This window comes from Neolamprologus brichardi, chromosome 17, assembly GCF_056152115.1.
Source record: "Neolamprologus brichardi isolate AB-2024 chromosome 17, ASM5615211v1, whole genome shotgun sequence".
Classification (NCBI taxonomy): domain Eukaryota; kingdom Metazoa; phylum Chordata; class Actinopteri; order Cichliformes; family Cichlidae; genus Neolamprologus; species Neolamprologus brichardi.
In genome coordinates this window covers 4,593,900-4,606,680 of record NC_142120.1, presented here as the reverse complement: position 1 = coordinate 4,606,680, position 12,781 = coordinate 4,593,900, and the positions used below count along the sequence as shown (strand labels likewise).

The 12,781-nt window shown below is 38.0% G+C and overlaps 1 protein-coding gene across 1 annotated transcript; it reads left to right on the top strand.

The window, feature by feature from the left end:
- Positions 1-809: 809 nt before the first annotated feature.
- LOC102788944 (solute carrier organic anion transporter family member 1C1-like) lies at positions 810-12,434 on the top strand. The gene is made up of 15 exons (XM_006780544.3): positions 810-1,014; positions 1,204-1,310; positions 3,121-3,262; positions 3,483-3,615; positions 3,867-3,991; positions 4,158-4,304; positions 4,543-4,641; positions 5,109-5,360; positions 5,750-5,914; positions 8,154-8,349; positions 8,505-8,670; positions 8,803-8,984; positions 9,967-10,031; positions 10,117-10,234; positions 10,497-12,434. The coding sequence occupies exons 2-15, from the start codon at positions 1,260-1,262 to the stop codon at positions 10,705-10,707; spliced, it is 2,052 nt and encodes a 683-aa protein (XP_006780607.1). The 5' UTR covers positions 810-1,014; positions 1,204-1,259; the 3' UTR covers positions 10,708-12,434.
- The last annotated feature ends 347 nt before the right edge of the window (positions 12,435-12,781 follow it).

Below are 12,781 nucleotides of genomic sequence, written 5' to 3'. Positions count from 1 at the left end.
GATACGAGTATCGTTGCACCCCTAATATATATATATATATATATATATATATATATATATATATATATATATACATATATACATGTGTATATATATATGTATATATATATATATATACATATATACTTGTGTATATATATATATATATACATATATACATGTGTATATATGTATATATATATATATATGTATATATATATATATATATATATATATATATATATATATATATATGTATATATATATATATATATATATGTATATATATACACATTTTACTGCAAATTTACAATAACCGTGATGTTTGCAGATAGTTTAACAAACAACTGTTAACCCTAAAAAAAACCCCCATCATTTCACAGCTTTATTGACAAGTTTCCAGTCTGTCTCACAAAGGTGACAAGTCATTGAGATTTGATGTGATTTGCCGTACTCACTGAGAAGGACATGCAGAGAGAAAACCATTGTTAAAGGCTATCAATAGGACAGGAAGACTTTGATCACATCTTTGAGACACCCAACCGTACAAAAAGGCCGAGTTTCTCCGGAGGAGGAAAGTATTTCACTTTGAAAGCAGCAGACCAACAGAAACAGCAGGTTTGTATTACAATAAGTTTTGACCCGTTTCATGCTGCTGTTTGTTGTCTGTTCAACAGGATGGCTACTCAGGAGGCTTATGAAGTTCTCAGAGGAGGATGTGGGGGTCTGTGTGTGTGTGTGTTCAGTGAACTTCTGAACCTTTCGATGCTGCTCATACAATCACTCGATGAAAGCCACCACTGTTGTCACATTTGTATTTGTGTGAAGGAGTGGCTGTGTGTGAGAGTTGAAGGGGTAGGATGACTTTTTATTGACATGAAAACAAACTCACATGAGTGGCTGAGTTACTGATTACAGGTGATGTTCACTTGTAATTTGTTAAAGATAAGACTCCCATTTTCAGCACAAAGTCCTGCGCAAAGGGACAATCAGCCTTCCACCGCCATCCCTCAGACGACCACTGCTGGTTGTCAGGTAAGTGCACATTTTTCTTTGAGACAAAATAGTTGCGTTGATCTTTTTGGGACAAACTCTGGAAACAAATCAATGCACTGACTATGTAGTTTTGCAGCTAGACACCTTTTAGGATGTTACTACCTGAGACAGTATCTAGAAAACTTTAGGGTTTTTTTTCCTGCTCGTAATCTTGTTGTGGCTTTTCAGGTCTTGTGCTATTCCATTTTCTACTGTCCTGGATTTCTCTGAAGCACGGCAGCATCATGAGCGTAGAATCCAAGAAAACACGTGAGGCATGCTGCTCCAAGCTTAAGGTCAGAAACCCTCGCTGCTTTAATGACTGGAAATTTAAATGTAAACGTGAATGAGCCAAAAGCCAAACCTGTGAAAGTTCGTGTTACTGTAAAGCTGCTTTTATCATCTTTGTGGTATTCTTTGCAAAGCAGAGTTAGAAAGCAGGCATTAAATCAAACTTTGAGTTTTTTTGTTTTTTGTTTGGGGGGGGGTATATGGCTGTGAGATTAAATGCCATTTACTGATGTTTACTGCCCCATTTTATCAACAACGTGACAGTTTAATAGTCCATTACAGGCTTATTTGATTTATGTTACATTGCACATAACAGACTGCAATTTAGAAAACACAGGGTACTAACAGCTGTAAAGTAAGTTGATAATGCCTGTTTGCTTGTTTGCATTGTGTTGTTTTCAACAAAAAGTCACCAGCACCCCTTGGGAAAGACTGAAATGTCCCTGAACTGTTTGTGGTCATTCACAGTTTGCTCTGTGACCTTCAACTCGAGTCCCTTTTCAATCATTAACGATCTTACCGTCAAACGTAAAGCTGGATGCAAAGTTTGCATTCCTAAAATAAAAATAATAAATCCCAGGGTCTCCACTAAATGTTACCTCATATACAGTTTATGTGCAATTTAACCTTTTAAATCGATGACCTCCATTAAAACCAAGTGTGTCATATTTGATTCACGGCTTTTTGTCAGAAGTCTTCAAAAAAATAAAATAAAATAAAATAAAATAAAATAAATGCACGATGCATTTTTAAGGAACAAATTGCAAGTTTTTTTAAAAAAAATGCCTGATGTAGTAAATATGATACAAATATTAAATTTTTTTACATATGTTAGAAGGCTCAATAAACACACCATCCTTAATTTTCTATCAATTATTTTATGGTCCAAAAGTTTAAAGGGTTCCTTTCAGTGAGATAGTTAAGAGAAGAACGTGTTCAGCGATTAGCTTTTCATCAAGCTGGATGCATTATATTATGCTAAACACTTTTTTAAATGTAGAACACAGTGCACATCTATAGCAAAATGTTTGTTGTCTGTTTAACATTTTACAAGTTATGGGTTTTCTTTTTTAGGGTTTTTTTTTTTTGTATAGCAGCCAAAAAGCGTCTTTTTTTGGCTGCAATGCAAAGAGAATTGTTTCTAACATTACCTAAACTGGTTGCAAAGCTTGCATAGATGTTCTTATATTTGTAAAGAATATGCTTGCTCATTACAAGAAAAAATATTTCTTAGAAAGAGGACTAACCAATCTAACTGAAAGGGATTGTTAGAGTTAATTTTATCACCAATGGTCTTGGTCTTGATTCGTACTTTGGGTAGGTAGCTAGCGATTGTTAGAAACAATAAACAGAGTTTGTCTAGTGCTTAATGTTTTGCCCTGATGGGATCAACAGTGGGATCATCTATTACTCCCAGTGGTGTGTGCTATAACTTTGACAAGATCAGTTCAGGGAAGATGATTGATAAGTGATGAATTAGTGTGGTGGGTTTTTAAAATCTGTTGTAACCACTCTTATTCTGGTATCAGTACTCTAATCCCATCAAATGTCACTTAATGTCAATCACTGGTAAAAGCATTTGTGAAGTGCTGTGGGTATGTTTAGTGTGTGAGTTGATTCTATTATGGGAAACACTGTCATTCACCTCCCTATAGGTCACATCAGAAGAAGGGATTACAATTCAATCATCCAGGTCACAACAATCATTTTGACTGTTTAAAGAAGTTCTGAGGAACCATTTGGAAGCTTTTTCCAGTAATCCAGTGCAATTAAATCTAGAAAAGCTCAATCTAACTGGTCATGTGTGTTTTTCAGCTCTTCCTGGCCTCCCTGGCATTTGTATATTTTGCCAAAGCCTTTGCTGGAGCTTACATGAAGAGCTCCATCACACAGATTGAAAGACGGTTTGATATCCCAAGCTCCCTGATTGGTGTTATAGATGGCAGCTTCGAAATGGGTATGTGCTTTTTTTTTACTGAATGCAGCATGTTAGCATTATGGTTTATATCAACTACAGGAATTTATCTAATTTATTGACTACAAAGCACAAATTTCAGGTTATGTTATATTTAAAGCAAGATAAGCAGACTGCTGAACTCTCATGCCTGGCAAAGACTGTAGCTGTTCATTGATTCATTCCATAATCATTCTTAGTTGTTTTTAATTCTTCTCTACAGGCAACCTGCTCATCATCGCCTTTGTGAGCTACTTTGGTGCCAAGCTCCATCGTCCCAGACTGATTGGAATTGGTTGTCTGATCATGGCTGTGGGATCCTTCCTTGTAGCCCTGCCTCACTTCTTCCAGGGACAGTCAGTACAAAGTTTCATTCTCCTTCATGAATATAACAATGAACCAATCAAATAATCAGATTACTAAGAGTTATGTTGAGCTCCCAGAGAATAAAGACTGGAAATGTTTGATAAGATTCATAAATGCCCAAAAGCTGTAATCGCATAAAATGGCTAAAAGTGCATGTGTGTTCTATAGCATCCAAGAAATGAAGGAGTATGTGTACTTACATGTTTCACAATTTTCAGATAATACTTTGAATATTTTCCAGGTATAAATATGAGACCAGTGTGTCTCACAAAGGTGCTGTCAACAGCACTGAGACCATCCTGCCCTGTCTGTCCAACCACAGCATGACTGATGCTGATGACACACTTGATGCAGAGACCAAATTAGGTATTTAGCAGCCACATTCCCTTCAATGGATCAGAAGTAAGATCACTCAAGTCTGAAATAGACTGTTTTGGGGGTGATTTTAGTCATTTTTCTGTTTTAGATTTTATACACTATTCCGTTCATGATATGCACAATGTAAAGTCAAGTTTCTCCCCCCGCCCCCCAGAGTGTGAAAAGGCTGCTGGTTCACCCATGTGGATCTATGTATTCATGGGAAACATGCTGCGAGGAATTGGAGAGACTCCCGTCATGCCACTGGGAATTTCCTATCTGGATGACTTCTCCAGAGAAGAGAACACCCCTTTTTATTTGGGTTAGTCATCATTTACGGTTTTGCTGTCTTTCACTGTTTTCATGCATTTTAACACTTTTCACTTGTATTTATTATTCCTCTGTTTTTTGACATTTCTTTGACCTTGTACTCAATTATCCCTCGGTGTTTCCTCACTGCCTAAAATCCTAAACAGTTCAGAAGGCCGCTGTACTCCTCCATCATGGCCAAATCTCAAACTGCTCAATACTTATCTTCTCTTTTCCGCTCCGTTTGCCAGCCTGCATCCATACAGTAGGAATCTTGGGACCTATGTTTGGCTTCATGCTTGGGTCCTTCCTTTCCAAGATTTACGTGGACACTGGATTTGTGGATTTAGGTATGGTATTACAAAAAGTAATTTTTAGTATTTTGTAACAAAACTGTTTACCTGCGATGTTAGTAATATCCTGATTGAAGTGTTTAATTAGGAAGAGAAGACTTCTGGTTGACTTGAGCAACACTGAAACTCATTCGTGTCTCAATTTAGCAAAATGTTTTCTTCCATTTGGACTTTTTAACGCAACATGACATTACAAAAGTCAAACCATTTCTTTACTGACAAATTATGGGTCTACCAGAGGCAAGAGGATTTCACAACACTTCATCCTGTTGACATAGTTGACCTAAGCTCTTTCTTCACTACTTGGATTAGAGCTATTGACATTCCCTAAGCCAGAGAACTGCCTCCATACTTCTACTAATGAATAAGCTGTTATGATGAAAAGGCTTAGAAGTCACTCATAAAAGTCCTACAGAAAAAATGTCTGTAATAACCTGCGGTCTTTGCCTTTCCCCTTCTTCCAGACACCATCACCATCACCTATAAGGACTCCCGCTGGGTGGGAGCCTGGTGGCTGGGCTTCATAGTGACTGGCACAGTGGTTCTACTGTCTAGTATCCCGTTTTTTTTCCTTCCAAAGTCTTTACCCAAGCAAGGGCAAGAGCAAGAGGAAATTCAAAGCAAAAGCACAGAGCTTGCAACAAAGACAGAGCAGGAACAATTCCTGCCAGAGGAAACCCAGGAGAAACCCGTCAAATTTCAGGAAATGGCTAAAGGTAGAGCATTGCTCAGTAGAGCATTTAGCCTAATAGATCTTAAAGAAAGTCTTGTGAAAATGCATAATTTTGTAGATATAACTGCTAGATTCAAATTCCCATTTAGTATAATTTGAGATTACTATTAAATTTTGATTTCAAAAAATCCATCATTAAAAGTATTAAACATGATAAATAGTACATTCTCACTGGGAAAACGAGGTTTAGTAACGAGGTAATTTATGTCATTACAATCAGGCATTCCTTACAAACCCTATCCTGCTAATAGATAGTTTATACAATATTTTAACACAGCAATAATATTTTTTATTTTACTTTATATTTACTTTGTTTTATGTGTCTATAAAAGTATTTTCCTCTTCTCTTTGATGTACTTTGCACTTCACCAGATTTCATTCCATCTCTGAAGCGACTCTTCAGAAACAGAATCTACTCGCTGATTATCCTTGCCTCCCTCGTGGCTGTCAACGGCTTTATTGGCCTGATCACCTTCAAACCAAAGTACATAGAGCAAGTCTACGGCCAGTCAGCCTCCAAAGCCATTTTCCTCATAGGTACGGAGCAAAAACTGGCTTTCATTCACTTTCTGTTTTAGACGATCTGATATCCTCGTGTTGGCGTTGTTCCCACATCATCATAATAAATGTTGTTCCAGGTTCAACATCGCAAGTGACCTTCTTGTGACGTCATACTTCTGCGACTTCGAAATACCCACCTTAAAACAAATTTTCTTCACTTGTGCCCACCCCTGTCTGTCAATCCAGCGCTCCGCTTCACTCGCGAGAAACCGTCGCCTGTCCGCCGAATTTGAAGTCCTTTTAGGATACTTTTTAAACGGTAAGCATTATACATATGTTCCTCACTTGGCTTGCTGTTTGTTTGCTAGTGATAGGCTACTTGACGACAGCATTAGCTAACCAGTGTTCTCTAGACCAGCGTTCCCCAACTTTTTTGGTGTTTCGTGGCCCGGGGGTTGGGTCAGGCAAAATTGCAGTAGCTTCCTTGATCATTTTACAAACATAAGTGAATAGAATTTGAACTAAAAGGCCTAGACTAATGGTTGTGTGCTGAATCTATGAATCGAAATATCACCTGGAAACATAATTAACTGGTCCATAGCTGTGAAACTGGACATGAGTTCTTGATTCTATGGAGATTAACAGTAATCCAGAAATTTACAAATTTGTCCTGGGCCATCGTGTTAATCTGGCTGGGTGGTGGCTGTAGCTCAGGTGGCACTGATTAGTGGCTGTAGCTCAGCCACTAATCAGAAGGTCAGTGGTTCGATCCCAGGCTGCCTCCTGGCTGCATGCCAAATATCCTTGGGCAAGATACTAACCCCATGTTTGCCTACTGGTGGTGGTCAGAGGGCCCGTTGGCGCCAGTGTCCGGCAGCCTCGCCTCTGTCAGTGCGCCCCAGGGCAGCTGTGGCTACAATGTAGCTTGCCATTGCCAGTGTGTGAATGTGTGTGTGAATGGGTGAATGACTGAATGTAGTGTAAAGCGCTTTGGGGTCCTTAGGGACTGAGTAAAGCGCTATACAAATACAGGCCATTTACCAATGTTTACACGATGTCCCAGGGAAAACGATGTCCCTGGGGACACTACACTGTAATGTTAACACGATGTCCCCGGGACATCGTGTTAATGTTAACACGATGTCCCAGGGAAAACATTGGTATATGGCCTGTATTTGTATAGCGCTTTACTCAGTCCCTAAGGACCCCAAAGCGCTTTACACTACATTCAGTCATTCACCCATTCACGCAATGGCAAGCTACATTGTAGCCACAGCTGCCCTGGGGCACTGACAGAGGCGAGCCTGACAACATTTTTTTGACAGCTATATTCACCTGTACATTTATTATATATCATAATACATTGACACGCAATTCTCTGTCTGGAGAACACTGGTTCGCAAGTAGCCTATCACTAGCAAACAAACAGCTATCCATTTCAGCCATTTCAAGGAAAATATATGTATAATGCTTACCGTTTATTAAAGAAAAGTATCTTGAGTGGAATTCAAATTGCTGGATCGGCGGACAAAAGGCGGTTTCTCGAAGAACATTTGTTTTTGAAGGCGGGTATTTTTCGAAGTCGCAAAAGTATGACGTCACAAGAAGGTGATTGGTCGCTTGTAATGTGGACCCTGGAACAACATTAATTATGATGATGTGGGAACAACGCCAACACGAGGATATCAGATCGTCCTTCTGTTTTCTGCACTATGTAGCCCAAGGCAATTGAAACAATGATGTTATTGAAGGGAAGTCTGATTGCGAGTGATAAGGCAGACTGAAAATGCAAGAACTACTCCGTGTGTGTGTGTGAGCTAGAATGTTTGTCAAGTAGCATTTAATTACCGAGTGGCTAACCGGCAGGGTTATTGTTAGAATATGAATTGTTCTATCACCAAACGTTATAAAAACAGTTGGCTGCTGAACAAACCCATTTAATGCAAACAACCTTTGTGTGTACTCAGTACTCTGTGCATGAATGGACATAAATAGACCTACAAAGTCTGCTTATGGTACATTGCTGCAATTGCAATAGCTACTTGCTGGATTGTGAAAACATTATGGAGTTACCTTTTTGTTAAAATAAAATTGGTTCAGAAAATATACGGAAAACTGGAATTTATGCAGTTCCTAAATCCACTTATTTTACTATTCAAGTGCTCCTGTTTATGTGTTACAAGCTGATTTGCAGAACGAATGTTACTATGACAAGGCTAAAATTTCGACACACTGAAAAGGTTCATGTTTATAACATTTCTATCCTTCCTTGTAGGTATATTGAACCTGCCAGCGGTAGCTCTGGGTTTCATCACTGGAGGTTTTATGCTGAAGCGTTTCAAGTTGGGTGTTGTTGGAGCAGCCAGGGTGGCAATTAGTGCTTCTTTGGGCTCGTTTTGCATGTTTGCCGTTCAGATTTTCGTCCAGTGTGACAATGCAGAGGTGGCCGGTCTCACCATGTCATATCAGAGGTGAGTGGAATGGACACACAAGCCTATTTGTTAAGCTAGGTTACACTAAATTTTTGAAAGTTAAATAGTTTATTTTAGTCTTATAAACTAAAAATATGCTCATAAATGTCTCCACTGACAGTGTTAATGTGTCTTTACTTGTCTGTCTGTACCAGCGTCCCTCAAGTGTCCTACAACCCACAGACTTTGCTGTCTCAGTGCAATGGACAATGCTTCTGCTCAGTGAAGCACTGGGACCCGGTCTGTGCATACAACGGCATGACTTATGCCTCACCCTGCCTGGCCGGCTGCCAGACCTCCACCGGAATGGGCAAAGAAATGGTGATGATGGTCTAGACAAACAGAGAGCTTAGAACAGATAAATATTTACTGTGAATGAAAAAAAAAACAGCTCAAACTCACCGACAGACCACAATTAAGGCTGATTTTTAACCTTTTCTTCTTGGTTTTTAGGTGTTTCATAACTGCACCTGCATTAATGAGGCAGGACTAGCTGCAAACGCATCTGCAGTGCTGGGCCAGTGTCCCAGGAAGGATGATTGTGACATGAAATTTAAAATCTACATGGCGTTGTCTGTAATTAGCTCCTTCATTTCTGCCTGTGGGGGAACGCCAGGATATATTGTTCTGCTCAGGTGCGAGACACAATTTGACTAAAGAACATCTGCTTCTAAGTTTGTGGTTAAGCAGATGTTCAAGCTTTTAGGGGTAACAAAAATCCATTTTTTTGTGGAGTTATAGTTTGGCAAACATGTATATACAATATGTACCCAGTGTTGGGAAGGTTACTTCTAAAACATATTCCACTACAGATTACAGAATACATGCCGCAAAATGTATTTGTATCGTATTCCATTATGTTACTCAATGAGAGTAACGTATTCTGAAAACTTGCAGCAATCTTGTATAGAAAACTATTCCCCATGGATATAAAACGGGTCCACGCCGAGCCCGCGCCTCCGAACCGTAGTAAAGGGGCCTCTGGACCTCATTTTTTTGAATAACAACTGAAGAAAAGACCGCTGTGTAATCCATTTATTTCAACAAAGTAACTGTATTCTGAATACCACCTTTTTAAACAGTAACTGTAACGGAATAGAGTGACTCATATTTTGTATTTTAAATATGTAACGCCGGTACACGTATTCCGTTACTCCCCAACACTATATGTACCATATACTGTTTATGGTAGCAAAACCTGGTAAGATTTTTTATTAAGTCATTTCATAAATAAACCTTATGTACAGTTTTGCTGAAATTCATCACCACTCCATCTACTCTGCATATACTCTGAACATATGCAGAGTAGATCGTGTGTGAACTACAATCACTGAAACTGGAACCAAAGGAGATCTACTCCTCAAAAGACGTGTTGTTTTAAAATGTATTAGGAAAAAGTTAGCAACTCTTTTTTTTAAAAAAAGAGAACTACTATGTACACTAAATATGCCTACAATTGCCATAAATTTTGCCAGTTGATGATTTCTTATTTTTCTTCTCTTTAAATTATCTGATACTATATTAATTGAATTTAAAGTTCCAATCTGATACCACCTTATTGTGTGTTTTAATGCTCACATGTGTATCTGATATGGTGTAATTTGGTCAACAATTCAGGTCTATACAACCAGACTTGAAGTCACTGGCTTTGGGTATGCAGACACTGATCGTAAGAACTCTGGGTGAGTACTAAAACTAAAACCCAACCCACACATCGAGCCTTTAGGGGTAAAATGGTTTTTTAATCACATGTGATTTGTTTCACAGGTGGCATCCCTCCACCTATATATTTTGGAGCACTGATTGACCGAACCTGTTTGAAGTGGGGTACAAAGCATTGCGGTGGCCGTGGAGCATGCAGACTCTATAATGCTAATGCGTTTAGGTACAGTTAAATCTTCATCATTGTGCTTGAATATGTCACTTGTAATGTACCACAGTTTAATTACCACAATGCAGTGGTTTCTAACCAGTGAAGTGACAATCTTTATATTTTATAGAATTGTGTGTACCTAAACTTGCACACAGACAGTTTAACTTGTACAAATATATGTTTTATGTAAACAAAAATGTTTAACATACAAATTAGAGCAAGCAATCGGACAGATGAATTTTCAGTAATTTGTTACGATGTACTTTACTTTCAGAGTTACATACCTAGGAATGATTACTGGACTCTACTTCTTGGCCAACACAGTGTGGGGCTTCCTCTACTACAGCATTGTCAAGCGACAGAAGAAAATAGCACTGAAGAATCAGTCCAAAGAAAATGGACAGGAGAGTAATGCAGTGACCAATGGACATGCCAATATCAACATTGCAGACGTAGACGACATGGGCATGGAATGCACTATTTAATGTGTTTTAGGAAGACCACACTATTGGTAAATACAAGTGAATGCCTGCATATTGTGCTGCATCCATACTGGACCAAATATTGGTCACTCTACAGCATCAGTACTTTTCGGAATTAAGCAGTAAACCTCGTTCTTTCAGGTAACAAAGCTCTAAAATGTAACAAAGCTTAATAAAACTAAAATTAAACATTTTATACAGTACATGAACATGCAGTAAAGAAAACAGAGCAGGGACACATGCTTTTCTTAATATGTGTCAGCAACACACCTGAGCAGAAACACACAGTTCATGTATGCTGAGACAAAGTAAGAAGAAAACGTGTCAGATTTTCGAAACAAGCTTGTCTCCGTCCCTCTGTTTAAACTCAAACAGCATTAGGTCAGGTAAAGCTAACAATGTCTTACCCTACAAGCTTATTTTAACAGTGATTTTGTGGAGTACTAGTTTGATAGACATGTATATACTATATGTACCACATACTGCTTGTGGTAGCATAACCTGGTAATAATTTTTTATTAGCTAATTTCATAAATATACAATATAAAGTTTTGGGGGAATACACTTATGTGCAGTTTTCTAAAAATCAATACCACTCCTTTGTCTATGTGAAGTCTCTTACCTTAGTATAACACAAAGAGTAGAAACATAGAAAAATAGGTAGCCGTCTAAAGGTAACAAACACCTCTAGCATCTCTAAATCTCACATCTGCTCAAGTATGTAGAATAGAAGCTCCAGAAGTCACGGAGAGTTAGCTGTGCTACAGTATTTCCTAGCTAGCACCAGTGACTTTGATTTACAACTACGAAAAGACAAACAGCATATCGCTAACTGTGTCTTATAGATACTGGATGTTACAGCTAGCCTTGCTGCAACAGTAATTTTTAGGAAATATGCTAAGTCCGGTTCTTACTAAGTTAGAGAATGGACTTAGCATATTTCCTAAAATGTGAAATTAGTAGAGTAACATATTATTTTATTAAGTCTATAAGTTTATTTGTACTAAGTTACAGTAGATGTGACAGACATTTACATGTTGTCAAATAAACATACAGAATCGGATCTCAGTATCCACTGAAAACGTGAATTCATTGTTTGAATGTCCTTCCTGAAATATGAATAATTGAGCTGCTTTATATACGTGCTAATCAAACTGATTGTGAAGGCTCATTAGCCATTCAGAGACTGTTTTGCACCAGCTCCAGACGAGCTTATCAGCCATGTTTCCAGTTTAATACCTTACAAACTTTGACACACGTTTTTTAATGCACATGCATTTTGAGCCATGAAGGAGAGGAAGATGAGGGGGCCATTGAAAGTTAGTTGCATTTAACAGCTTGAGGTAACCTTTATTCTGAAAAGGTTGCCTTTCAGACACATATGTTACATCACATTGTAACACACAAATCCAAAGGTCGTGAGAGTTCACAGAATCCTCGACTCAACAGTGTTTGCTTGGAAAAAGTTCACAATGGTTGAGGCAGTGGACTAAGAGTGAGTGAGATAAATGAGAACTTTTTATTTTGTTTTACTTTCCTACACCACGGTTGTTGTCTGAATTTATTATCAATCACTAGACAAAATTACTAGCAATAATGATGAGTTCTATATAGTGTTGGATATATTTGAGTTTGTCCGTACATGTTGTTTGGAAATCTTTTCAACCTTTCTACAATTTCTTTTTATCCTTGAAAAATATCTCTTGCATTAAAGACCAGTTTTGTCCAGATACATTTTTTCTGCATTTTTTTGTACAACAACTCATTTTATCCTTTCACTCTAAAAGTGACAGAATTCTCTATACACTCACTAAGTTATGAATCAACAAGCTCTACAATATGTTACATCATTTAAAAAAGAGTAGCAATTAATAGTGACAAACTAACAGGTAAATACAATATACAAGACAAAGTAAGAATTTGTACAATTCTTTATGACCACCTTTATTCTTCGACACAGCCTGAACTCTCTTAGCCAAACTTTCCTGTAATTTCTTCAGGAAGGGTTCTCCATGTTTGTTGGCTGCCTTTTGTATAAAAATGTAACAGTTCCACTGTTACGTAACAGTTCCAAAAA

Bases quoted from the DNA above. Each gene is read 5' to 3' on its own strand.
- LOC102788944 (XM_006780544.3), top strand. From the start codon at position 1,260: ATGAGCGTAGAATCCAAGAAAACACGTGAGGCATGCTGCTCCAAGCTT. The intron at 3,992-4,157 runs GTATTTAGCAGC...CCCGCCCCCCAG, and splicing joins TGATGCAGAGACCAAATTAG to AGTGTGAAAAGGCTGCTGGT. The intron at 5,915-8,153 runs GTACGGAGCAAA...CCTTCCTTGTAG, and splicing joins CAAAGCCATTTTCCTCATAG to GTATATTGAACCTGCCAGCG.